At 39.6% G+C, this 27,350-nt stretch overlaps 4 protein-coding genes across 5 annotated transcripts; 2 read left to right on the top strand and 2 right to left on the bottom strand.

Moving 5' to 3' along the window:
• Nucleotides 1–7,078: 7,078 nt before the first annotated feature.
• Nucleotides 7,079–7,645, bottom strand: LOC149383553 (uncharacterized). Its single transcript, XM_089627830.1, has one exon. The coding sequence runs from the start codon at nucleotides 7,643–7,645 to the stop codon at nucleotides 7,079–7,081; it is 567 nt and encodes a 188-aa protein (XP_089483956.1).
• A 3,598-nt stretch (nucleotides 7,646–11,243) lies between these two features.
• LOC149383552 (uncharacterized) lies at nucleotides 11,244–17,705 on the top strand. 2 transcript variants are annotated; one of them, XM_089628744.1, is made up of 14 exons: nucleotides 11,244–11,596; nucleotides 11,670–11,811; nucleotides 11,893–12,029; nucleotides 12,136–12,337; nucleotides 12,420–12,658; nucleotides 12,991–13,102; nucleotides 13,177–13,321; nucleotides 13,728–13,870; nucleotides 13,964–14,130; nucleotides 14,242–14,493; nucleotides 15,141–15,196; nucleotides 15,280–15,497; nucleotides 15,691–16,023; nucleotides 16,442–17,705. In XM_089628744.1, the coding sequence occupies exons 1-14, from the start codon at nucleotides 11,402–11,404 to the stop codon at nucleotides 17,314–17,316; spliced, it is 3,216 nt and encodes a 1,071-aa protein (XP_089484870.1). In that variant the 5' UTR covers nucleotides 11,244–11,401; the 3' UTR covers nucleotides 17,317–17,705. The 2 variants fall into 2 exon arrangements, with proteins under 2 accessions (XP_089484870.1, XP_089484871.1); XM_089628745.1 differs by lacking the exons at nucleotides 11,244–11,596; nucleotides 11,670–11,811 and having other exon boundaries at nucleotides 11,956–12,033.
• Nucleotides 17,706–21,628: 3,923 nt separating this feature from the next.
• Nucleotides 21,629–23,097, top strand: GRXC1 (Thioredoxin superfamily protein). Its single transcript, XM_089628763.1, has 4 exons — nucleotides 21,629–21,828; nucleotides 21,930–22,018; nucleotides 22,228–22,326; nucleotides 22,775–23,097. Exons 1-4 carry the CDS (start codon nucleotides 21,728–21,730, stop codon nucleotides 22,843–22,845), a joined length of 360 nt encoding a protein of 119 aa, XP_089484889.1. The 5' UTR covers nucleotides 21,629–21,727; the 3' UTR covers nucleotides 22,846–23,097.
• On the bottom strand, nucleotides 22,998–26,556 carry LOC149383550 (uncharacterized). The gene has a single exon (XM_089628762.1). It carries the CDS (start codon nucleotides 26,215–26,217, stop codon nucleotides 23,236–23,238), a length of 2,982 nt encoding a protein of 993 aa, XP_089484888.1. The 5' UTR covers nucleotides 26,218–26,556; the 3' UTR covers nucleotides 22,998–23,235.
• Between the last annotated feature and the right edge of the window lie 794 nt (nucleotides 26,557–27,350).

Genomic DNA, 27,350 nt, shown 5'->3' with positions numbered 1-27,350 from the left:
AAAGGGGGGGGGGGGGGGGGGGGGGGGGGGGGAATAGAAGGATAAACCCCTCATCTTTCCCTTTCTTCCAAAAGGAGTTTTTTCTCTACACAATCCCACACCAACTCAGCCACGAGCTAAACTAACGGCTGACCGAATTTCACTAAGCGCGCGCAAACCAACAAGCCGAGCAACATTACTCGCATATACCGGTTAAGGCCGGTCCTACTAATGTAAATAAGCCGAATCAAATTCGCACAAAGTGAATAAGACGAGCTGATCACTCGCCTCACTCACGCAAAACCATAAACAACGAGCACATAACAAAAGAAGCTCAAAAATTGATACGACTCAAAAAATCTAAACATTATTAATACCCATACACGCGGGCCCGAACATATTAAAAAAAAAAGTTGCCCAAAACACGGGACCAGCAACAAAAAATTGTCTGAAAATGATTATTAAAGAGGCCCACACGAAGGCCCATGCACAAAAAAACAACTAAAGAAAGGAGAGAGAAGACTAAGGAAAATAAAAGGAGGGCGGAATCCTGACCAGCGGCGCATACTCAACGACTTCGGCGGACGACGGCAGGTTCGAACCAAATCCGTCCACCTCCATATCTTGAGCCCCTCCAGAGCCATTGCCGTCTACGATCACCACCATGGGGGTCGTTGCAAGAGAAGGCGGCAGGAGATCGTCAAAGTCAACCCGGACCGGCCCAAGGGCGTCAATCTCCAGCTGTTTCTCCACAAAAATAAGTGCCGCACGCCTTCTGCTCTCTGGCCAGATCCGCAACAAGACCATCCGCGAATTCGCCAAGAAGTTCAACGTTCGCCTTAGCCTGGGCGCGAAGGCTCTCCAGTTGATGGAATTTCTCCCGACCAACGAGGCGAGCCTTTATGGCCCTAATACACTCTCTATATTGCCGCGAAACATCTCGGCGGGCTCGAGCGGATGCTTTCTGGGCTTCTTCCTCGACTTTGCGTTCGAGAGAGGCGAGGTCACCCTCTAGGACACCTATTTTCTCGTAGGCCGAGTCCAACTCCAGCTCCACCTTCTTCTGATCAGCAGCTTCGGCCTTCCACTGCTCTCTTTCGCTCTTCGCTTTAGCTCTCGCGTCAGCAAGTAGCTTGCAAAGGTTGGCTTTGACGCTGCCCTTCCATTCGTCTACCCTATTATGATTCGCAGACCTCTTCCGAAACTCGTCTCTGAACCTGTCTAGCTCCCTTTCGTAGCTGAAAACCAGTTTGTTGACCTCAGACTGATACTGAGGCAGCGAAAGGAATGAGAGAAATGAATAAATAAGGCCAATGTAATTTTTTTTTATTAAAAAAAAATATCAAAAGAAACGACAAATGCTTACGTTCACCCCGGCAGCAGCAGCCCGCTTGAATTGATCGTAGTCGAACATCTCCTTCGCGGCAGGAAGGCGAGCCTGCGGGAGAATCATTTGCTTCACCAGGGCTCCGCAGGCAGCCGCGTCAGATGACAACGGAGTATCACCGTTGTAGAAAGCCTTCAGGAAGAATGGGCATGGGTGCGTAACCTCAACCCGCGACCGTTTCCCCAACTGGACGCTTGATGGACCTTCACGGTGGCGCGGGCCATCGCGAACAGGCGAGCTCGATCGAGCTCACAGCAAAGAGCGGGACGACCCTCCAGAGTTCGAGCGATTGCCGCCCCTAGAACCCACCACCTCAAAAGGCGCCGGTGCGCGCGAGCTCGGCAGTGCCACCTCCGAAGAAGTGTCCCGTGTTCCTGTCCCGGCAGAAGGCTGCTCGACGGGAAGAATGTATGTGCGGTCGTTGGGAGCCTCATGTTCGTGAAGAGGCGAACCGCCCCCGATCTGAGCGATTTCCTCCTCTTGGGCCTCCTGTTCGATCTCGGCCGCTGGGTCCTCACGGCGCTCCGGAGGATGATGCAGGGTTCGGCCTGGCCCCGCATGGGCTCTCCCGTTACCTCGGGGACAACGCCGTGTTGCCGCTCCTCTTGCAAGGCGGCTCGGCGAATAGCCCGAAAATCCATGTCCGGAAAAGGTCCTCCGCGAACAGCTATAAAAAGAATAAAGAAAAAATAATAACAATATAGTGACAAAATGGTGCACTCCGAGCAGTGAGCTGGAATAACAAAGGGAAGGGGGAGACAAATCTCTCACCTTCGTCGCGTAAAATTATGTTTTCGTCCCAGGCCCCGGATCGAAGGAACCTCTGGTCGGAGAAACTGGCCCACGTGCCTCTCCTCTCCTGGAATCGAGCGATTCTCCTCTGGAACGAATCAGAGATCTCGAGAGGCGGGACGTTTTTTGCACAAAATAACCAAATGAAAGACGTGATCAGCGAACACGGCACGAAAAACTCTTGCGGATTTAATGAATCAAACGTTCCTATCTTATCAGTACCCATATAGGATGACCAAGAGGTCTTAAGAAGGTAGAACAATTCTCCCCCCGAGAACTCGTTGATCCTAAAGAAAAAGAAATTGTCCCCCGAGTGTTCGTCTTTCCCAGGGAGTTTAGAAATGACGCTCATCCCCTTACGAGCCACGGCATATTAAGTGCCTTCGTTCCTCGAATTTTTTCGGGGGGGTTAAAGCCCTGCAAAGATCCCCGGCCTTCAGAGTGTAATTTTGCTCGCACCCTAGGACTATAAAGGCCATGATAACCCTAATGAAGTTAGGGCACAATTGTGGGAGGTAGAGGTTCAGCGCCCTAAGGTATTTGGTTAGGGCATTATGGAACAGAAATCGAAGACCACAAGAAAAGAAGGTCTCATAGACCGCTACGAACCCGAGTTTCACGGTCCTAATAGTATCCACGGGTTCCCTAAGAACGATGTGTACGGACCTCGGGATTTGACAGACCCTGTATATGCGATCTCGTTCGGCAAGGATGAGTGGGTCAGCAGAAGAGGGGGATTCGCTAGAAGGAAACATGGCGGTCTAATAAAAAAAAGGAGGAAGGAACGAAAGTTTTCTCTGGTCTTTTTCTTTTTTTTTTCGCGAAAGAAAGCAAGAAGATGAAGATAAAACATCGAAGAGAAAAACAAAATAATAATAATAATAATAATAAGTGTACCAGAGGAGACAATCCAAGCGGTGGGTAATTTTTGAAAAGAGGTGACATCCGCTCTTTATACGAGGCAATTATGAACGGACTCTACGAATTCTCCGCGGGAATTCAAAAACAAATCACACAGAAAAGATGTGTGAGGAACGCGCTGACCTCAGCGCGCATGAACCTATCACGGGGTGACATGTAATCGCCTATTGACTAGCGAACTTGAAAATTGGTAGCCTGATAGCTCATTTAGTTACAAAGAAAGGCTCGTTTCGCGAATTTTTCTCTGCTTAGTTTGCCTAAGTAACCAGTACTTAGCAAACTGGGGGGCTGACTATAGAGGCTCATTTCATTCATTCGGGCTTTATAAACGGTAAGCCCACTAAGGTCGGTAAACGGGTAAAAGGATAGGTCCATTTGAGGGAAATGGTATCGGCCGCTCGGTTCAACCTGGAAAATCCCATCTTGGGCTTCCGAAGCCATGGGCTCAAGTTAGCAGGAAATTGAACAAGGTGAGATTCGAGTCAAAGTCGCGATCCAAGAAAAGAGGGAGGACATGGGAAGTGATCCGAGAAGAATGGGAGATAACGACCAATCCATCCAACGTTCATGAAGAGAGTTGTTTAATTTCTTTGAAATGTATACAAATACCATGTAAACAGGCTAAAAAAGTTTTTTCTTCAGTATCTTTATCTCACATTCCTAAGACAATAGCTACTACTTTAAAAAAAAGCTCTCGTAGTCATTTCTAGTTAATATAATCTCGTTTCTATTCTCGCTTTTCCCTTTTTATCTAGTTTCTAGCATCGTTTAAGTTCTCGGATTTCATCCGCACGAATTCGAGGCCCATTAAATAAAAATAAAACGATCGGTTCGTGACTGATTTGAATTCGGATTTTTTCCGTTATGCATAATTTAAAATGTTAGGGTACTACTTTGCACAATTGAAAAGTGAGGGTATTTTAAAAAAAATGAAATGTGAGGGTATTAGTATGCAGTTTACTCTATTTATAATCGTGCTCTGTTTGTTTGTAGTCTAGACATGTAATCTTAGAACAAGGGTTTTTGTTTTTGTTTTTTTTGTTAATGAAGCTAAATGATTTAAAATATTCAGCCAAACATAGGGCCAAGAGTACACTTTTAGTATTTGATTATATATCTTTGCTTAATGTATTTATGCCCATAGATTATTTGTTAACGTGTTGCAATAGATAGGAGAGAGTTTAGAGATAAAAGCTCCAAGAATTATGGTATATTGTTTTACTTTTATTACAATCTCTATGGAAACTTGAGTTAGGAGATAAAAAGTTCCAGTATATGTGGTGTAAAAGTTCATACCTTTTGAGAAGTGTGTTAACAAAAAAAAAACGCTTATAAAGTTGGGTGGTCCATAATGTACATAATTTTGTTTTCTTTATTTATACATTATTGCCATTTTCTCTTGTATTTTTTATTTAGAAATCAAACCAAACAGAAAGCTGAGAAAGAAACCCCACATGAACTTAATGAAGGTTTTTCCAAAAGAAAAAAAAAATTTAATGACGCATAATCCCAATAGTTTGTACCGAAGTTATATATATGAATTATGAGATGAGAAGTTAACTCATTAGCTCGTGTTTTTGTCCCAATCGACGCAATAAAATTACATATAAAAAAACAGAGCAAAATATCTTTACTTGGCCTTATTAGTTGTGGCTAAATTAACTTGATAATGTCATAGATCAACATATTGATAGTAACTCTGCGTAATTGATTTTCTTTAGTTTGTTTTGGTTTGACATCACATTCATATAGGATTCCATTCTATTGTAGCTTTTTATTTGTGGTCCATTTATTTATTAAGATTTTCAAGGGTCTTGTAATTGTTATATGTGCATGTACATTCCTCTTAGAAAATATTCCAGTATTTTGTCATATTTTTTGGACTTTTTCTTTTTCTTCTTTGCCTACTAAGCACTGAAGAGAAAGATAATGCGTTTGAGGTTGAGCTTCTATTTCCATTTTATCCTATCAATAATTTATTGCTAGAAAACGCCAACAAAAGGCTCACATTCCGCAATCAATTTAGCCCTTTCCTTTTTAAAACATTATAAATTTTATTTATTTTAAATTTCGAACACACTTGTGTGGGACCTGAAATAATGGCTGAAATTAAGAAGTAACATTTTCGCTTTGACGTTTGACAATAAATGAAGAAACCAACGGTTCTATTTTCAGAATCTGCTTCTTCTTATTACTCTATGACATATTCATTCCAAAAACCAGTTAATAGTTTATGCATATATATGGACTGGAATTCTTTTGAAACATAATGGAGCCCTTTGGATAAAGCAAGTTATAATTAATACTTTGACATTCTATTTCTTAGTTTTTTTATTTCGTAATTCTCAGAACACATAGCTCATGAATTTGATGATATAACGTAGTATATGATTTGACGTGACATTGCATTCTGAGAAACGTTAAAAAGCATCAATGGAAATGTGAGATTAGAAATACAAAACAAACGGACAAAGTGATGAATTATTAAAGAGACTTGATATCCCAGATAGAGAAGTATTGGGTGTATTCATCATCAGGAATGCAAGTAGTAGGGTCGTTTTGACATAAAAAAGATGATGAACTAATAGTAATACTAATAATAAGAGTGTTATAGCTAAAATGTCAAGTAATGAATTTGTAAAATAATTAAGATTAATCTAAAATTAGTGGAGTAGTCAAAATTTATAAAAACGTTCGTATTAATTGTCAATTTTTTTAATGCACCGCGTAACTTTGGCTAATTTAGTGAAAACTAATTGTTGACTATATTGCTAATCAATTAGTTACAACAAGATGTATTTTGTATAATATTTCCTAATAAAACTAGCAAAAGTTAAATTTGTTCATACGTTAAGACTTTAAGATCTAGATTCTATATCTTTCATTGATCAAGGTTAAGCCACATATTTTAGATTATAACTTTGTTCAAAAGTATTATCATAGAAACATTCATTTAGCTAAGAATTTTTTTTTGAATTTGTTCCTTAAGAATTCTTTAAATATATATAAATACCACATTCCCATCACATTTAGCTAAAATATTATCTAGACATGCATGGTTAGCAAATTATATGATGGCGAAAATAGTTAACTTGTTCCTTAAGATTATATTGTTCCTTAAGAATTCTTTAAATATATATAAATACCACATTCCCATCACATTTAGCTAAAATATTATCTAGACATGCATGGTTAGCAAATTATATGATGGCGAAAATAGTTAACTTGTTCCTTAAGATTATATTTTTCATTTTCTAATGATCTAGATAATTTTACCCATATATTTTTTTTTTTTTTTGTTAAAAGGCATCATCATTGAAATTTAATATATTTGTTTTGCTAAGTATTTTTCTTTTTCTGCGTACATAAATACCGATTTACCTGATTATATCATTTCTTTTTGTTAAAAGAATTATCTAAGCATGGCTAGTTTGGTTGGTTCTGTTTTGTTCTGTGCCCTTGAAAGCTGTCCATGCACGTGGAGAACTGTCTTCTGTGTTTTTTTTCCCCCTTAAAAATAATTATGGTTTTATCATTTTATTTATTTCCCGACAGTGAATTGATTTTGAGCCTTGACTCAAGCTTGAAATAGAAGGAAAAAGAGAGAATCAAGGAGTAACGTATGTTAAAAAGTTTTAAAAAAATATGACATTTTGCAAAGATTAAATATTGGGGGGTTATGTTTTACTATCAGATAATCTCTATATCATGTGTAATTTGCCTAAAATAAACATAAAGAGGAAAGACAAATATAGATATTTGTTGTAGCCGGAAATTTGATAACACAAAAATCATTGGAGTAATGAAACTATATGGTAGACTTTGCAAATGATCTGCAAAATAGATAATACTTTTTTTTTTTTAATAATCGTGGCCGGTACCACGAGCAAATATCATTAAAACCCTCACGTATGGCGGAGGAAAACCGTGGTTACACGCAAGGACTAATACCACGGCGATCATGCTCGACTTCCTCAACAATACAGGGAGGAGCCGAGCCTATCCACCGGGCGCCCGTCTCAAAATTAAGAGCAAAACTAGCAAGGTTGTGTCAACTTTATTACATTCCCGAAAGTGAAAAACAAAATCAATAAAATCAAAATCAGGCTTGAGCATAAAGATATCATCTATGAAAGTACCAAGCTCCGAAGCAGGGGAAGTCCCCTGACAAATAACCGATATCACCTCAAGACAATCGGATTGGATCACCACCTTCTTCCAACCTACATCCAATGCAAAGACCATACCTTGGAGGATCGCCGAGGCTTCCGCTAGTTGAGGAGAAAGACCTTGACGCCGGGGGATAATCTCCGAACCAAGCACCTGACCCAAAGAATCTCTCGCGATGCATCCTATCCCGTATCTTCTATCTTGATGACGTACCGCAGCGTCAACAGATATCGCTACCTTGTCCTTCGGCGGAGCCTTCCATTTTTTATCCAAGCGAGGAGGAGCATTTCCTCGGGCCTCAGTCATGGCAACCTTAAAATCTTGAACAAAACCTCCCGTCCATTCCACGAGATCCCCCGGGTTCCACACCTTTTTCCCAGCACAAACATTGTTCATGTGGTTCCAAAGCTCCCAAATTAAAGAAATAAAGAGTTCAAGACTTCGTACCTGAAGGGAGTTCGAAACCTCGAGGAACATTCATATCGTATCGCCTTCCCGGAACAAAGGAAGGAGGGCTTTAAAGCCTCCAGCTTTCCAAACTTTCCGGACCCAAGGGCATCCCCAAAAAGCGTGGAAAATGGTCTCATCATTGAAGGAGCAAATAGGGCAATGAGTCTCGTCCACAATCTTTTTCTACGCAAGATTAACCCGAACCGGGGATCCACCCGGGGCACACCCTCCACACAAAACTTTTGACCTTAGGGGGCACCTGGATCTTCCAAAGTCTCTTCCACCACTCAATGTTTCCTGAAGGCCTCGAAGTGCTGGCCAGAGGGGAAAAAGTATCTATTGCCACCCGATAGCCACTCCTGACCGAATACTCACCGTCCTTCGTGTAATGCCACCGAAGCATATCCGGGCCGCCGCTACGGCTAAGCGAAATGCTAGTAATAACATCGGCATCCTCGGGAGAGAACATAGCTTCGATTAAAGGAACGTTCCACTCCCCGGTGCTTGACATAAGCTCTGACACCCGCAGAGGGATCCTCCAAACCAAAAGAAGGGGGACATGGAATCCATCTGTCTTCAGTAACTGACACCGATTCACCATCCCCGATTCTCCATCTCGAGCCACGCCGAATCACCTCTTTTCCCCAACAAAGGCTTCTCCACAAAAAGGACCCCGAAGACCCGCAAGACGCGTCCATGATGCCACCCGTTGGGAAGCAGCTCTCCCGGAACACACGGCCAACCAGACTATCCGGGCGCCTAAGGAGACGCCAAACATTCTTAGCGAGGAGAGCCTGATTAAATCTCCCAATATCACGGAAGCCCAGCCCACCCTTATCCTTATGGACTGTCAGTTCCGTCCATTTACACAAGTGGATTTTCTTCTGACTAACCTGATCTCCCCACCAAAAGCTAGCCATGGCTTTATGAATATCATCCACGAGCCCCTGCGGAATGCGAAAGCAGCTGGCGACATAGGAAGGAATCACTTGTAGCACCGCTTTAATAAGGACTTCTTTCCCGGCATTCAAGAAAAACAACCCCCGCCATGAGTTAATCTTATCCCAAACACGTTCACGAACAAAGGCGAAGATCTCCTTTTTCGATCTACCCACGGTCGTAGGGAGCCCCAGATATCGTTGATGGCAAGCCGTAACCGACACATGAAGAATAGTAGCAAGCTCAGCCCCAGCCGCCTCCTCAATCTCCGAGCCAAAACAAACATCGGATTTGGCATAATTGACCACCTGACCAGATGCTCTAGAATATTCCTGAAGGCAACGCGTAACCTCTTCACACTCCTCCATCGTAGCTTGACAGAACACAATACTATCATCCGCAAAGAAGAGGTGGGTGATAGAGAGATCCTGACGTCCGAACCGAACCCCCCTAATAAGCTGCTGCTCCTCCCGCGCCCGCAGGAGACTAGACAACCCTTCAGAACAGAAGAGGAAAAGGAAAGGAGAGAGCGGGTCTCCTTGTCGCAGCCCCCTGCCAGGGATCACACTACCACGAATATCACCGTTAATATTAAAGGAAAAACTCACCGAGGTCACGCAGCGCATAACCTTCTCCACCCAACGAGCATCGTAGCCGAGGTTGAGCATCATTGCCTCCAAGAAAGCCCATTCCACCCTATCATATGCCTTTGCCATATCAATTTTTAGAGCCGCACACGACCCGTTGCCAAATCTTCCCCGAGACATGGTGTGGATCGCCTCGTAGCATATCATCACGTTGTCGTAGATTTGCCTCCCGCCAATGAAAGCACTTTGGTTCTCTGAAATACAATGAGGCATAGTAATTTTAAGGCGCTCGACAATACATTTCGATATGAGATTTGCATAATCAAAACACGTACTCTAGATTAATGATTTGAGTAAATTAGTTAGAGGTTTGAGATCCAGAGTTGCAATAAAAATCGATCTTACTTTACTTAATGGCCCTCTTATAAGGTTGGATGGCAACGTTTGTGAGCAACGGAGAATCTCGAACATTACGATAATCATTGAATCAGTGTGTAGTATTTTATAACAACATATATTCAAAGAGTGAGAGTGGTTAGAAACGACTTCTTTTATCGGCTCTATTAAATGATAATTATGAAGACGTGTCAAGTCATGCCTTTTTTTACAAAACGATTTTTATCTAAAAGTTTTAAGATGTACATCCGAATAGATTTACTTATGCGTCCATCGTAGTTGTTTGACAAAACAATTTTTATCTAAAAGTCTTAAGATGTCTCTCGCAGTCACAATTTTTTTTTTTAATAGAATTAATAAAATTTTATCTTTTTCTAAAAAAATAAATAAAAACCGTATGATGAAATAGCAAAATAGCTAAGTTCAATTAAAATTCTAGTGTAATTATTCAAATAAAAAAAATAACTTAACGTATGTTTATGCTAGATTTTATAGCTCATGTAATATAGCTCATGTGTCTTTTCTCAGTTTGAATGATCTTTTATGCTAGATTTTTAATATAAGAATTATATGTCTAACTCCTCTAAAAAAAAAAAAGCAATCACATGATTCACTATACACGCTTGTTTTGGGGCTAATAAGATAATTATTATTCCATCATGGGATGATGACAAGCAATTGAGTAATTTTTGGTCTTTGGAACACTCAAAAGATCCCTAAATGTTTTTCGACAAAAATATTAAATAACAGTCCTTAAATCTATATTAAACTTTATAAGATCACGAATCTTATATAATACTATTTTACTTGAATAAACATAAATATATCAATAATAAAAAACTAACCTATATCATTAATGTGTCCCAATTTTGATTTTATTAGTAAATCACATATGATCGAGGAATTCCACAAGTATTCAACAAAGTAAATGATCAATACTGATAGCTAAACACTTACCGGAAGGTTAAACTGAATTGATGATTATTCATCAATAAATCGAAAATAGTTTATACATATATATGTCTTAGTATTATTATTATCAAAGCAAAAATTAAAATTAATAATGTATAATATATTTGATCACGTATGGTCAACAATTTTGAAGATGTTACTTATAAATCCCATATGTGAATAAAAAAAATGATAAATGATATTCTAAAACTATAAAACAACAAAAATTTATCGATACTAATACCTACAGCATTAAGTTGGTGACATTTTTCGCTCTAAAAATGCTTAATTTTTCGCAATTTTTTACACATATTAAGTGAAATTTCTCTCCGTATTTAAAATTAGCACTACTAGCAGTTATATTATTATTTATTTTATTTACTATTTAGTATGTGTTGTGGTGTCTATGTGAGAATAATATTTTATTCAGACAAATTGAAGTTTCAACTTAAAGTTTATTTATATGGTTTTGATGGTCATATACTCATATGAAGTAATATCACTAGGTTGTTTGACTACTTTCTTAACAAATGATAAGTTATGACTATTTTACTAATTTGTATGTTTTAAATTTTAATTGCCTTGTTTACATTTTTCCTGTCCCTATCGATTATTGCCTTCATTCAATACAAAATCTCACTCTCTCTCTCTCTCTCTCTCTCTCTCTCTCTCTCTCTCTTATCTTCCCATGAAAAAGAGCTTCTTTCACTGAATAGGCTCAGTCTCATCTCTCTCTCTCGTGCTGTGTTGTACACTCTCCAACTGAAAAAAAAAACTCACCAACAAAACAGCCAAACATGCCATTATCAATAATCCGATCATAACAAAAATGGATCGGCTCGCCGGAAAAACCTCACAACTATTGCTCTTCTTTGCCTTCACATCACTCCTCTGTTACCTCTCAGAGGCTTCCGTGAAGCTCTTGAAGACTCCGAGCAAGTTCTCGCATCGAAGCTCGCCTTTATTCGCCTTCGATAATGTTTCAGACACTGAGTGTTCTAGTAATTGTAGCTTCACTTGCAAGGTATATATATACATACACATATGTCTCGAAGATTTTCTTTTATTTTATAATTTTTTTTTTCATTTTAATGCAGCTAGATAATGGTATTGCCTCCGAATGCGACTCCAAAAGAATTTCATACTCAAATTTGCAAGATGGGAAACACACATTTGAAGTTTGCACAAATAATTATGGACTTCAAGGACTTGGCTGTGTTACTTATAACTGGACAATTGGTAAAAAATAACCTTTCATTTCTTTTTTTTATTTCTTTCTCTCAAACTCTTAAATACTTTTTTTTTTTTTTTTTTTTGCAGATACAGTGCCTCCAACAGCGAATATAACCGCGGCGAGTCCTTTCACAAACGCTCTGAATTTCTCGGTCAACGTTTCTTTCAGCGAGCCTTGTATCGTCAATGGAGGTTTCGCGTGTCTCTCTGCGAACGCCTGCAACGTGAGTAGGTTCTCAACCACAAATACATATGTATTTTATTTTCTTCGATTCATAAATGATTTCGTTTCTGTGTTTTGATTTATGGAATTTTTTTTTCAATTTTTAGGTATTGGTATACGGATCGGGACGAGTAATTCCGGCGTCGCTCGGCGTTCTCGAGAAGGACCTAAAATACTCGCTCGCCGTGAGTTTATCGCCGGAAGTTTCGTACGGACGAGTGGTTCTGGCGATGGACAAGGATTTCTGCTCCGACATCGCCGGAAACAGATTCGCAAGAACAGCGAATTCGACTTTCTTTCTTCACTACGGTCAGTTCACTTTTGTGCTTTATTTATATACATTTTTCTTCCTTCTAAATTCTAATAAATTGTTTTATTTATTTATTGATAGATAGAAGAAGTGTGTTTGTGAACGTGAGGGTTCACATTCCAGAGAGACTGGTTGAGCTGAGCGGGAAAACCAGAACAGTATTGGCGACGAATAACGAGAGACATCTGAGAGCGTATTTGTATTTCTCGGAACCGATTCTGAACTCGTCTGCAGAGATTCTGGGCTCTGTGAGAACAAGCCAAGGGAAGCTCGTTCCGATTCACTCACAGACCATTGGGAACCGTAGATTCGGCTTTCTGGTTAGCACAATTTTAAAAGGAAAAAAAAAAGACGAAGAAGAAATAAATATTTGAACTTTCTCTCTCTCTCTCTCTCTCTCTCTCTCTCTCTCTCTCATGAATTTAGTCAGTATACTAGTCCTCTAGTTATACGCATTTTGACAATTTAGTATCACATTTTTTTTAAAACAAATATAAATATATTACTGCTTAGTAGATGTAATCAAGTCTTTGTACTTAATGTCATGTATTTTGTGTCTCTATGTGTGTCAATTATGCTGCAAAGATTAGTAATTGTAAACAACATGACTTAACTTGTAAAAAATAATTAATTTGATTTTTTTTTTTTTTAGATTGAGAATGTGCCTAGCGTTTCGGTGGTCACATTGAGCGTCGAGTCGAGCATCATCATAAGCAGAGCCGGGACCCCGGTTTCTCCGGTTTTACCAACTACTTTCCTCTTTGGTGAGTGAACGACAAATCTCTCTCGAATCGGCTACTTTTATTTTGTAAACAATGAAAAGGACAAGTTATTATAGATTCAAAGAGGCCTTCGGTGAAGCTGAGAACAACGTCCAGCTGGCGGACGAGAGACCACAACATCCCTATCGCCATCACGTTTGTGAAGCCCGTCTTCGATTTCAATTCTTCTCACGTGTCCATTTCGGGAGGGCATGTAAAAAGGCAAGTAGAACAAAAAAAATGTCATGGATTTACCTCAGTTAAATTTTTTCTGTCACTGTTCAAAAAAAAAAAAAAAAAAACCATTCCGAGTTTCCAACACTGTTTTGTTTCTTTTGGAACCGAAACAGAATTCTGGTTCCGGTCTTTTTCAAACATAGCGGAAGAGAATTATGGCTCTCTTCCGTTTTGTTTGTCCATGTTTAGCCTTAGCTTGCGAAGAAATATAACAAACTAATCAAGAATTCGCATTTTATAGTGATTTTTAACCATTTGAGTGTAGTACTACAGTTCTAATGCGAGCAGATTTTTGTTTGTTTGTTAAATTTGGTTATTTTGTAAAAGCACAAGCTTCAAATGGTTTGAAAACTATACTAATAAATTTCTCTATACTATCATTTTTTTCCAGCTTTCACCAAATAAGTAGAAGCACATATATTCTTGGCATACAAGCAAGCGACAATTCGATAACAGTCCACGTGCCCGAAAACGTGACTGGCGATGTTTCGGGGAACAAAAATCTCGCCTCTAACTTTCTACAACTGAGACACTGTAAGGCCTTACATTTTAAAAAAATAATTTAATTTATATTCACTTTCTCGGGGCTTAAAATAATCTCGGCGACTAAGTTTGATTAATGCGCAGATTCGGTACCTTTAGTGTCTTCCATAGCCTCGGGGCTCGTGACTTTTTCGTTTCTCGCAACGTGTCTCGTGTCGGGATTTCTCTCATTCTCGACCTCAAGCCTTCAAACAGTCTGGACATTCAAAGGACCGTCTTCTCTCAGAACCGATCCCGCGAGAAATCTCTTTGTAAGCTGAAAAAAACAAACACACTTGAACTAAAACTTGTTTCTTTCTTGGGGAACAAGTTACATCAAAAGTGAACCAATTCTCATTTTTTTTTCTTTTTTTTTTCTATAGAGAATCGCTTGCCACATTCAGGTCTTCGCGTTCTCGAGATGGCTCGCGGTGATGTTGCCGGTCGAGTACTACGAGTTTGTGATCGGCCTCCAATGGAGTATTCCATATTTTCATCTCCCATGGGAGAGTCGTCACGCTAGCAATGTCATGGTCGGGACTAGTCCTTACACCGCGGTGATCTCCGAGAAATTTAAACCGACACAGGTGTTTGGTCTCCCACTTGATCCCATGGAATACCGGTTCTACTTCGAGGTAAACCGTTCGTATGTTTTCTTTATTTTTTATATTTTATTTATTTGAAATTGGAGGTCGGCTCTTTATACCTCTCTTCTACCCATGGGTTATAAAATCTTGAAATTTGTCGACTTTTTTATTTTTGGTGCATATGGGCGGAAGAGCAATACTTTATTTTGTTTCATTATGAGAAATCGTTGAAATTTGAGCGAAAATTGAAATTCCAGCGAAAACCGACAATTTTCAGGCAAATATTACATATATGTATATTTACATATAAGGATCCATTGGATATTAGATTACTATTTAGCCAACGTTTAGTAAATATTTGGTAAATAGCTATATCCACGTATTTACACGCTTAAATTGACATAAGTATCACCCCCTTTTATTTCAATGAAATGGCAAACATGTCATGTTTGTGGCTATTTATCAAATATTCATGAAAAACATCATTCGGATAAGGGACGGATTTTGAGATATAATTCCATCAGCCATCATCATTTAAAAAAAAAAAAAATAGAATCACCCGCGACCGGCATTTTGATCATTGCTTTGAAGCTTACATAGCTTATGATTAGTAATATATTAACCCCTTAATTATCGATTGATTATCATACTACCCCGGATTACTAAGGTTTATTTATTTATTTTGTGTGTCGCAGAACCCGAATACTAAACCGGAAGCAGAAGTGTTTTTGGACCCTCATAATAGAAACGGGTACGAATGCAAGGGATATGTAATCGATAAAAAACCAATAATGTTTTTTATTTAATTTATTTATTTCTTCATATTGTTTGTAGGTGGACGAATTTCGAAAGAAGTATGTTCTGGCTAGCCTTGATTGCAGGCACTTTGGTGCTGCTTCATATCTTACTTCTATCCCTTTTAAAGCTCAGGAAGAAAAGCCCCGAAAGTAGCAGTGCAGGCTTTGGAGCTCTCACGTTCCCGAGGCTCGAGATATTCCTCCTCATCCTCGCATTTCCTTGCCTCTCCCAAGTCTCTTCAGCCTTACTCAAAGGTAAAATAATAGATTTGTAAAAATCTCAGAGGTTTGTCTAAATTTAGTGAAATAGTCAAAATGACAGTGTAAAAACAAATTGACAACCGTCACTTTAGCTGCTGATCAATTAGTGTTTTTATGGCCATTTTATATATTTTTTTCCTACGAATCACGACTTTATAATTTGACGATACGACGCGGTTAAAACTAGGGAAGGACACGTCAGGGGTGATAGTCGGAATTTCAATGCTGAGCCTCGTAGCGATTCTTCTGACGTCTCTGTTTGTGTTCCTCTCGTACGGAGTCACGTTCGCGAGGCTTCTTCAGTACAAGGAGGTCCAAAGAGAAGGAAGCACGTGGCGGTGGTACCGCGAGCTTGTCCGAGTCACGCTCGGCCCGGGAAAACGAGGCCAGTGGACGTGGAAGAAGAAAAGCCCACGATCACTCCTCGCTCTCGGCCCGATTTTCGAAGACCTCCGCGGCCCACCAAAGTACATGCTCTCCCAGATCATCGCCAGAGGAGACCAAAACAATAGCACCACAGGCAAGTTTAAACCTTGATTAGAATTTAATATTTTCAAGTATTAGTATGTAATGCAGTAGAATTAATCACTTTAGTTCACAAGCTGAAAAATACTTCAAACGCGCGGTATGACGCTCAACGTTAGTACTATTTTGCTAATAAAAATAGTTTAGACATTAAAATTCCATTCTCATAACAAGAATAATAATCATGATAATAATAAAAAATTATTAACAATATGTCACTTTTTTTGGTTTCTCGCATGTATTTTCTTCCATCTCTTTCAAATTAACCTTTGGCCAAAGAATTTCGGAGTAACACGAAATTTACTATTTCTACTACAATTAATATAAAAAAAAAAGGATTTTTTTCTTCTATTTATTACAGTTAAATTAGTATCTGCCAAAAAAAAAAAACCGTTTCCTCTTCTTCTGTGCAGGCAAGAGCGCGGGGGACCGAATCATCGCGTCGGACGACGAGACCGAGGACGCCGAAGCGCCGGCGATCCAAAAACTCTTCGGGATCCTGAGAATCTACTACACCGTCTTGGAGTGCTCGAAGAGGGTCTTGCTCGGAGTAATGGCCGGGACCCACGCGCAAGACTGGCTGTCGCTGTCGAGGTCTCCGGCGACGGCCCTGCTCTGCGTCACCTCATTCCAGCTCTTCTTCCTCCTCCTCAAGAAGCCCTTCATCAAAAAAAGAGTCCAGCTCACGGAGATCCTCTCGGTCTCGGCCGAGGCCGCGCTCTTCGCCGCTTGCTTGGGCCTCAAGTCACACCCCTTATCATCTCCCTCGAGCCTCGTCGGGGTTCTCATGGTGTCGCTTTTCTTCGTCTGGTACGTGCCTCAGATGGCCAACGAGTGGTGGGCCCTGTACGGACAGGTCAGGCTTCTTGACCCGGAAGAGAGGTCCGTGGCGAGAGGGGTTTTGATCGCCTTGGTCGGGTCGGCTCTGGTTTTCCTGCCCCGGAAATGGGTTGACGGGCTCGAGAGGAAGTTCTCGAAGCCGAGGGTTGGTCAGAGCCGGAGCCAGAGTCAGAGCCGGAGCCAGAGCACGGAGAAGAGCTCGAGCCAAGGGTCGGTTGGGGCGGAGAAGCCGTGGCTGAGGCAGCTCAGGGAAATGGCTAAGGCGAGCTTTAGCCGAGAAGGAAGCGGCGGAGCCAACGAGGCTTCGACGAGCCGGAGCGGTGGTTGGAGTGGACTCTGGGGCTCCAAGAAGAGTGGAAGTAGCCCCGGGGTCGGAAATGCCGATAAAAATAAGTCTAATAAGGGCTTGTTGTACAAAGATTTAGAGGATATTTTTGCAGCCAAGTAGAGAGAGACCATCATTCTTTTTCTTTGTGTGAAGATGGGAAGAGATAAGGGATTTGATTGAGCGAGCTTGGTATGTGGGGTAACTTGTATTGGAAGTTAACCTTTTTTTTTTCTTATTATTATTATGATTAGTTTTTATTGTGGGGTTTTTTTTTCATGCTCCAAATTAAGGATTGGATGAATTTTTTTTTTTTTTTTTTATGATCCTGCGAGTGAAGAAATATGGGCATTTCAAGGAGCCAATTCCAAATTCAAGGGTTCAAGACTTCAATGAAACGATGTTTACTACATCATCAAATCAATTGAAGCGATGTTTAAAAAGTCAAACACGTTTTATTCTTCATCAGATTACAAACGGGCATGACTTTTTTGCACGACTTTTTGCTTCAATTGAGAATTGTTTATTTTCATTTTATTAGTAGGTTGAATGTAAAATGTTGTATTTATTGGGTTTCAGATATGTGATTATGTAGTCTGCTTACTTAGGGGGTTTTAATCGAGGTTTCAAATTTCGGGGTTTTCGCTCGGGAATCGGAAAAATGGAGAAGACCTGCACCTGGACGTTCAAAACCCATTTTTTTCCGCGTAAACCGTCGGAAACTGGACGAGAAGCGGTCCGGCTCCCGATTCAAAGCTTTTCGACTGGCCAACGTTGAAGTCTTTTTCATCTCGACGATTCCTGACGTTGAAGTCACCTAGTTTTGTTGCTTGGTTTGTTTGGAAAGAAGACAATGAGAGAGAGAGAGAGGGGGGAAAGGTTTTTGGGAAAAACAAGAGCAAAATAAAGAATAAAGAAAAGACTCTAATTGAACTTGATAAGCAATGCGTTGCTGCCAACACGATTCAATATATATATATATATATATATATATATATATATATATATATATATATATATATATATATATATTTGTAATCGATTTGATTTCCTATTATTTTGAGGCAAAGTAAATTGTAGGGAAATTTTTTATGTCACAATTCTGCGGAACAATTTTTTTTTTTTTTTTTTTTAATTTATGTCACAAACTATACTAACTTCTCAATTGTTTTTATTTAGTATTATCAACATTAACTTAACATAAACAAATATGGGTTTTTTAGTTATATAGTCATTTGACTTATAGCGTTTTGTATAGTAACCAACCTTTTGTAAATTTTCTAAAAATAGTCATCTCAACTTATTTATGGCACTCAAAAATATAAAAAAAAAAAAAATCCAAAATAAGCGGGAATGTTTTTTGGGTATTTTTGTCTTTTTTAGTGTCATAAATAAAAGTTCAGGTGGCTATTTACAAAAAAATTTACAAAATGTTGGCTATCTATCAATTCTTAGACTTTCGGTGGCTTATTTCGCTAATTTAATTTTATCTAGTGTTTATATTTTTTAATTATCTTAACACTATTATTAATTTATACATATATATAGAAAAAAATTAGATAAATATTTGTTCGTTGGATACCCTATCGGTAAGTCCGGTATTTGCCGGTAAACCCCGTCAGTAACGGTAAGTTCATCGGTACAATTTACCCTTCCTTTCACTGGATACATCGGTAAACGAAGGGTATCTCCCGGGGACCCAGCAAAATCCGAGTCTCGATATGGCATCCGTAACGGTATTCGAATCTTTGGTTTTAATTATGGTTTGATTGTGTTAATGGGTTTTAAATGAGGCTTTTGATTTTCCTTGCATGAAGAGTTGTTTCATGCATATAAATACCTCTTCATTTTAATGAGAAAAGCATCCAGATTCTGATATAAAAAAATGAGAGTCTTCTCTTGAGTTCTATATGAATTTTTATCGAACTTATCAAGACTAATCTTGTGGCGTTTAAAAAAAATTGAAAGTCTTCTCTTGAGTTCTACATGAACTTTTATCGAACTTACAAGTCATACTCATTTGTAATCTGATGAAGAATAAAATGGTTTTGGATTCTTAAACATCTCTTCAATTGCTTTGATGATGAAGTAAGTATTTTACCTCCAAAAGTGTAGATCAGTCCAAGCAAGCTTTATACTTCTTCTATTGATCTTGATTTAAACCATGAAAGTCTTCGTTGAAGCCTTGAACCCTTAAAATTTGAAATTGACTCCTCAAAATGCCATTGTTTCTTCGCTAGTAGGATCATATCAATTTTGACAGGTGATTGTGCACTTGAAATTTTTATATTTTAGGTGGGTATATTGATGGTGTAAATACAGCTGTATTTCAAACTAATAAGATATTTATATACGGAGAAAAATAATTAAAATTAAATAATTTTGTGAGATAAGTATAAGAAAGTACTTGTTTAAGAGTTGAAATGTGATATTTTAAAATTATAGAATTATATATATACAGGCAGTATGTCTCGTACGTTACTGCGGAATAATTAATATATTTTAGTTTGAAGGAAGAAATATATAGAAACATGTTCAAAAGTATTTAGGTTTTAAAAAAATGTATTTAAAATGTTTTGGAAACATTTTTATCTTTTTTTATATATAAAAAAAGAAATTGATAAATGAACACTACTTGTGTCTATGGTCCAATCTCTTATTTTTATTTGAAAAAAAAAATCTAAAAAAATTATAAAGGCATCGTTTGGCATAGCTTTGTTTAAAAAAAAAACATGCTTTTAGATTCAGTTTTTAGAAAAAAACTGTTTTTTTTTAAAAACTGACAGGTGTTTGGTAAGTTGTTTATAAAACAGTTGTTGCTGGTAACAAAAGCTGATTTTGTGTTTGGTAAAATAAATAGAGATTTGTAACTAATTAGGCCACTTTAAACATGTGATTTTGGATCTAGCCTATGTTTGACAATTTTTAGGTATATAGCCAAATGACTTATGTGGTAATAATTAAAGTCTTATTTGCCCTTATTTATTAATAAATTCGTCATTTTCTCTCTCCTATTTTTTTTCAAATAATTTTTTTTGCATCAAAACTTCAAAAATTTGTATCTTTCTCATACGAACTCGAAATCGAGTGATTTCAAATCTTACAAATTCGTGGCGTCGAGATCTTCAAAAATAGACCCATTATGTTTGATAAAAATTATTTTTAATGCATCATATTTACATTTCCATTTATTTTTTTTGATAATTTCAAAAAATTTCAGTTATTTCCATATTTAAGGTAGATTTTTCTACATCTATGGTATTAAACATTATTTTTCATCCAACACAATGGATCTATTTTTGAAGATCTCGGCGTCACGAATCCGTAGGATTTGGAATCACTCAATTTCGAGTTCATATGAGATAGATATGGTTTTTTGAAGTTTTTACGTAAAAAAAGTGTAGGAAAAAAATAGGAGAGAGAAAATGACGAATTTATTAATAAATAAGGGTAAATAAGACCTTAATTATTGTCACATAATCATGTTGGCTATTTCTCTAAAATTTGTGAAACATAGGTTAAAAATAAATTTTATAGTTTCATTTTGGCTATTTCGCTATAATGCCCAAATAAATATATTATAGTAAAAAGACTAAAATAGACATAAAATAAATATTTAACAGTGCTATGGATAATCACGTGACGATATTAAAGTAATTTTATATCAGATACAAAAACGCTTTTTTCTAAAAGTTAAGATTCTTAGCTTTTGTGACTCACGTACAATTTTTAAAATCGTTTTTGAAATTTTTTTCTAAAAACTGTTTTACCAAACAGTAAGATTGCAGTTTGGTTTTTGCTAACAGCAAAAACATGCTTAAAAAAGCTGTGTCAAACAATGACGGAGCCAGAAAAGCCCATCAGGAGGGACTAATTTGAAAAAAAAAATTCAAGGGGGGCTTGATTGTAAAAAATTTATAAAAATTGGGCCAAAAGTATAAATTTTCAAGGGAAAAAAATGTATTTTTTTTTAAATGGGCAAAAAGTAAAAAAAAAAAAATTTGAGGGAGGGCTTAAGCCCCTGCTGGGCCTATACTGGCTCCGTCACTGTATATATATATTAGATCTGTTTAATTACTGATTTTTAAGTCAAAATATTTAGGCATTAAATTTTTCTACAATTAAATAAAAATATAAGCAAAAATGACCCGAGCATGTAAAAAAAAAAAAAAAAAAATACTGCATTTGTATTCGAATTTTTTCATTTATCCTTATAGTTTCAATTAGTTTTTCCGCTAGTTCACGATTTTATTTCAAAACATAACGACAAAATCATCTTATATTATTAATAAAGAGCTAATTAATAATTTTTTTGAAAAGTATAGAACTTTCCCAAAACAAAATAGTTTATTTTTTACTCAAAAAAAAAAATAGTTTATTTTGGAGTGAAAATAACAGAAAAACAAAATTAAGCTAAGAGGGCAATTATGTCAACAACTTAAAAAAATGAATCAAACTTGATTACACACCGGTTCTCTTCATCTTCTTCTTCTTGGTCTTTCTTTCTTTCTTTCTTTCTTCTCATTTCTCAATAATGGGATCGGTGTTCGGGGTTAGCAGGACCAAGGAAGAACTCGAAGCGGCTCTCGTCAAAGTCAAACAACTCGTCTCTTCTCACCCCGTAATCGTCTTCAGGTCACTCTCTCGCTTAATTTATGGGTATTTGTATTAAATTCCGATCAAAGAATATTTGACCTAATCGAATCGCTAAAAATACGATCTTGATCTGTGCGCAGTAAAACGTATTGTGGCTACTGCAAGAACGTCAAGCAATTGTTCACCCAACTCGGAGCCACTTTCAAAGTCATTGAGCTCAATCAAGAAAGTATGTTTGTGTATACATGAATTATTTATGTGTGTATCGTGTCTAGATTTTCATTGATATTTCTGGATTTTACAAATATATGCTTGGTTACGGTATTGAGTGAAAAAAAAAAAAAAAAAAAAAACTGCATTGCCTCGAAACATTAAGCAAAATTTATAATTTTTTTTTTTAAATTTTTTTAATGTAACATATTTGTGAGAGGTGTGAAGGTGATGGGAGCGATATGCAAGCGGCTCTAGCAGAGTGGACTGGCCGGACTACCGTCCCTAATGTCTTCATCTCCGGCAACAATGTCGGCGGTTGCGATTGTAAGACACATCTCCCATTATTCCTTGCTTGACATTCTCAAAACGCATGTGTTAGTAGTATTCAACAAATAATAATAATAAAAAAAATGGCTCTCCAGACAGATATATAATCATATGAAAACTCAAGTTTTGCCATATAGCCAATCTTTGGTATATTTTAATTAAATAACCATGAGATTTTTTTTAACAAAGCCAAAAAAAAATGTTAATTGTTATCAATATTCATTAATTATTGTAAATAATTATCAGACTCCAAAGGTATAAATGAAATGGGTAAAAATGTTCAAACAATGGCACGCCAGCATAACAGCTATTTACTTAAAATTTATGAAAGGTTTGCTATTTTTAACAAATCTTCGAATTTTTGTGGCTTAGTTACCCAATTAATTGAAGCAAAAAGATAACTAAGGACTGTCTGATATATATGTATATATATTTTTTTGGGCAGCGGTTATGGAGTTGAACCAGTCGGGTCAGCTCAAGGATCTTCTCATCAAAGCTGGTGCTATCCTCAACTAGTCTTCTCAGCTGTGAATATCATATATTTGTGTATAAATAAATAGTCCAGAATAAGCCTTTTGAGTCACAGATATGTATATCTGAATCTTATGACTTGCTTTCTGATAATAATAACAATAAACATGTATTTTCTTAGCAAAAAATTCTAGAGCTTGTTTTTTTTTTTTTTTTTTTTTTTTTTTTTCTGATATTGATGTAGGTACATTCATTTGAGCCAACACTAATGTATATAAATAATCTCCTTTTGTGTTACTCATTAAAAGAGAATGTGTCAATTATAAACTTTATGACATGAACATTTTTTTTCCTCTCTCCTTTTTCCCTGATCAACTTATCTACAAGAAAAATAAAATATACAAAACCAGAAACAGAAACCCAACTTTCTAATTCTCAGACGAGAGTATTTTCCATGGAATCTCGGTCCAACTTGAGACTGAATATACACGATGACATGGCGGCCGATTTAGTCCTGTCGGGGCTTTCCTTGCCGTCTTGAGATTGCGTAGAGGAAGAGTCGACTTTCCAGTACTTGCTCCACTTTTCGCCTCCGAAAAAACCCCACGATCTCTTCTTCTCTTCCCTGATCTTCATGCCGTGAAGCTGATCGTGATCATCAGTGGAGACCGAGACTCTTCGCCTCCATTCTGTCCAAATCCTCACCATCATGTAAATCATCACCAGACATATAGCCGTTGAAGTTATCACGATCGCCGATATGATCGCTGCCACCGCTCTCCCCGACAGCCTCGGCTCGTCTCCACCGTCCGATCTCCGACAAGTGGCGGACAACGGCGCGCCGCACAGCCTCTGATCGTTCCCCGCGAAAGACCCGGCCGGGAACCCCGAGAACGTGGCCGGGATTTTTCCCGCCAAGTCGTTGTCCGACAAGTTGAGCCCGTGGAGGCTCGTGAGCCTCCCGAGCGAGACCGGAATATTCCCCGAGAGGAGATTCGAAGATAGGTTAAGCCTCTCGAGCTTCGTTAGGTCTCCCAAAGAAGACGGGATTTCTCCGGAGAGTTTGTTTTCGCTTAGGTCGAGGATTACTTGGAGGTCACTCAACCCGCCGAGCTCCGGCGGGATCGGCCCGGAGAGGGAATTCTCCGAGAGCCTCAGCTCGTAGAGCTTTTCGCAGCGTCGGATCGTCGCTGGAATCTCGCCGGAGAAGTTGTTCCCGCTCAGGTCGAGGACGTTGAGCCAGGTCAGGTTTCCGATCTCGTTGGGGATTTTCCCGGAGATTCCGTTGGCGCGGAGGGAGAGCTTAATGAGCTTGGAACACCCTCCGATCTCAGGAGGCAATTCTCCGGCGAAGGAATTCGACGAGAGATCGAGCTCGCCGAGCTGACTCGCACCGCCGAGCCACCGCGGGAGATTCCCCGACAACCCGTTGTCGTTCAGCAAGAGGTGCTCGAGCTTCGCGCACCCCGAGAGCTCAGCCGGGATTTCCCCGGAGAGCCGGTTCGACGAGAGGTCGAGGAACCTGAGCTCGACGAGGCTCGAGAGTTCCGGCGGGATTACGCCGGTGAAGCCGTTGTGGGCGAGCCTTATCCGGCGTAAACTGGTCCCGGATTGGGCCAGCTCTGCCGGGATCAGGCCCGAGAAGCTGTTGTTGGTTAGGTCAAGAGCCGCGAGATTGGCCGAGCCGGTGAGAGGGAACGCGCTTCCGTTGAACTTGTTATGAGAGAAGTTGATGATCTCGAGTTTCTTGAGGCGGTGGAGAGACTCGGGAAGATTGCCCTCCAAGGAATTGTTATAGAGAGTGATTGTCGATAGCTCGGCGAGCGACCCGAGGCTCATCGGCAACGGACCTGAGAGCTCGTTGTCGGCGAGAGCCAAGAACCGGAGGCTCCGACAGAACCCGAGGCTCGCGGGAATCGGGCCCGAAAGCCCGTTCTGCCTCAGCTGAAGCAGAACGAGAGCTTTCAGGTTCCCGATCTCGTCCGGGATCGGTCCAATGAAGTGGTTGCCGAAGAAATCGAGGTGCGTTAGGCTCGAGCAGTTCGCGATCTCGGCCGGAATATTCCCCGACATCTGGTTGTCGTAGAGGTAGAGAGCCCTGAGCCGCCGGAGATTCCCGATCTCCGCCGGGATTTCGCCGGAGAGCTCGTTGCCGAACATGAAGAGGTTTTCGAGGGCGGAGAGGTTTCCGATCTCCGGCGGGATTCCGCCGGAGAAGCTGTTGTTGTTGAGCAGCAAGTCGGTCAACCCCGCGAGGCTGCTAATCCGGGGAATCTCTCCAGTGAAGGCATTGTCGGAGAGGTCGAGCTCTTCGAGGCTCCGACACATCAGCACTCCCTTCGGAAACTCGCCGGAGAGGTCGTTCCTAGCCAGGATGAGCTGGCGGAGAGATGTGTCTCCGCCGGCGCAGAAGTTCCCAGGGACGACTCCGGAAAGGGAATTCTCCGAGAGGACAAGGGACTCGAGGCTCCCGAGCCGGGAAGCCTCGACGGAGACGCCTCCGGAGAGGTTGTTCGATGAGAGGTCGAGAACTCTCAGCCAAGAAAGCTCGTTGAGCTCGGCGGGAATCTCGCCGGAGAGCCTGTTCCCGAGGAGGTTCAAGTACTCGAGCTGCCGGAGATTCGCCAGCGAGGCCGGGATCGTTCCCGAGAGAGAGTTGTTCGCCAGGTTCAAGATCTCGAGGCTTTCCAAGGATCCGATCGAGGCCGCCGGAAGCTCTCCGGAGAACCGGTTGTTCGAGGCCGAGAAGATTCGAAGCCCCCGGAGCCGAGAAATCTCGCCGGGGATTCCTCCGGAGAGAGCGTTGCTCTGCACGTCGAGAAACTCGAGCTTCTCGAACCGTCCGATCTCCGTCAGAAACTCTCCGTCGAACCGGCAAAATGCCAGTCCCAACACTCTCAGCTCCACGAGCTCGCCGATCACCTCGCCGATGTTGCCGGATAGATCGTTATTTCCGATCCTCAGGACCCTCAGGCTCTTCTTCAACAGCCCTAGCTCCCGGGGAACCTCGCCGGAGAGGTAGTTCGAGTGTAGGAGAAGTGTCTGGAGACTCTGGAGCTGGCCAAGCTCCGGCGGGATCGCGCCGGAGAGCGAGTTGGAGGACAAATCGAGCTCCCGGAGATGAGCGAGCCTCGAGATGTGATGTGGCACGGGTCCCGAAATCCCCGAGCCGGAGAGGTTGAGAGCGACGACGAAGCCGTTGCGATCGTTGGAGCAAGTCAAGCCTCGCCACGAGCATGGCTGGGTTCGGTTTGACCAGCTTTCGAGGGCTCCGGCGGGGTCGACAAGCTCCGATTTGATCTCGAGGAGCCAATGGGACTGGTCTTCTTGTCCTCCTACGTGGCCGAGAGCGAAGAGCAGCGAAATGATGATCAGTATCAATGGCAGACATGAATAGACTGAGAGTATTCTGCCCATTTTGTGCAGTGCATGACAGAGGCAAATACACAGCAAAAACTCACTCACAACAATGTTTGGTGTTTATATATGTGTGAGAGAGAGAGAGAGAGAGAGCTTATAAACAGTTTATGTGATTACTGATCTGATTGGCAAAAAGTTTGGGGGGGTTGTTTTGTGATCTTTTATATTATATATGTTATATAAGATGTGTTACATGAGAATGAGTAGAGATTTACGAGTGTGGAAAGTTATTGAGTTTGAGATAAGATTAATTTATTTAAATTTATTTTTATTTTTTTGGTGGTGTGATGGGCAATTTCTGAAAGAAAGAAAGAAGAAGAAGAGCAAAAACTTTTTAAGGACAAGTTGCATGAATGTGTGCTTGATATAAATAAAGTGGAAAAGTAGGGGGCTGTGTCTAAGGCTCTATGATGATGAGTTTCAAAACATAGGATTATCAAATTCTTATTTATTTTTATTCATATTTGTTTGTGCTCTTTTTTGTTATATTAAAAAAAATCACAAGAATCTTGAAAAGATTAATGATCCACTTGAAAAGAAATCTGAAAAAGGATTTAATTATGTTTGACTTTGTGTTATTAAGTATGTCTCACATTAGATTCATAGATTTGTCAAACTTAAAAATGGGTATAAAGCCACTATGTTACTGAAAAATCCAAGGAAATGAAAAGCTTCACATAAGCATATGTACAAAAGATACATGCGCACTTCTATTGTAAATAATTTTCATGGCCAAAATCAGTCCTTTTTATTAGTGGAAGAAGAAAATGAAACAAACATTTGTGCTTCTGAGACGTGTGTTGATTGATTGATTTTTCCTTACGGTACAAGACAAAATTGTGTACCATATTATTTTCACCACCTACACTCTTTTGTGATGATTATTATTCCATCAGATTTGAATAAAAATTAAACCTTGAAAATTTTCCTCCCTCCTCAACCTAAAACCACCTAATACAAAAATTAAAATACAAGAAGAAAACAGAGAAGCCCAAAACCACTATTGTTTTTATCATTGTTCAAAGATGTGTGTGTGTGTGATCCTTTTTTAAAAAATTTAATTAATCATGTTGAAAAACAAGAATAGAGCCAAAAACCATGTGAGGTTTGGTGTTGATTATTTCTAAACC

The sequence above is a fragment of the Urtica dioica genome, chromosome 10 (assembly GCF_054948205.1).
Source record: "Urtica dioica subsp. dioica isolate 48M chromosome 10, U.dioica_male_clone48M_v1_H2, whole genome shotgun sequence".
In the NCBI taxonomy this organism is placed as follows: Eukaryota; Viridiplantae; Streptophyta; class Magnoliopsida; order Rosales; family Urticaceae; genus Urtica; species Urtica dioica.
Note: the sequence above shows the minus strand (reverse complement) of the source record. Positions and strands in the feature narration are given on the sequence as shown.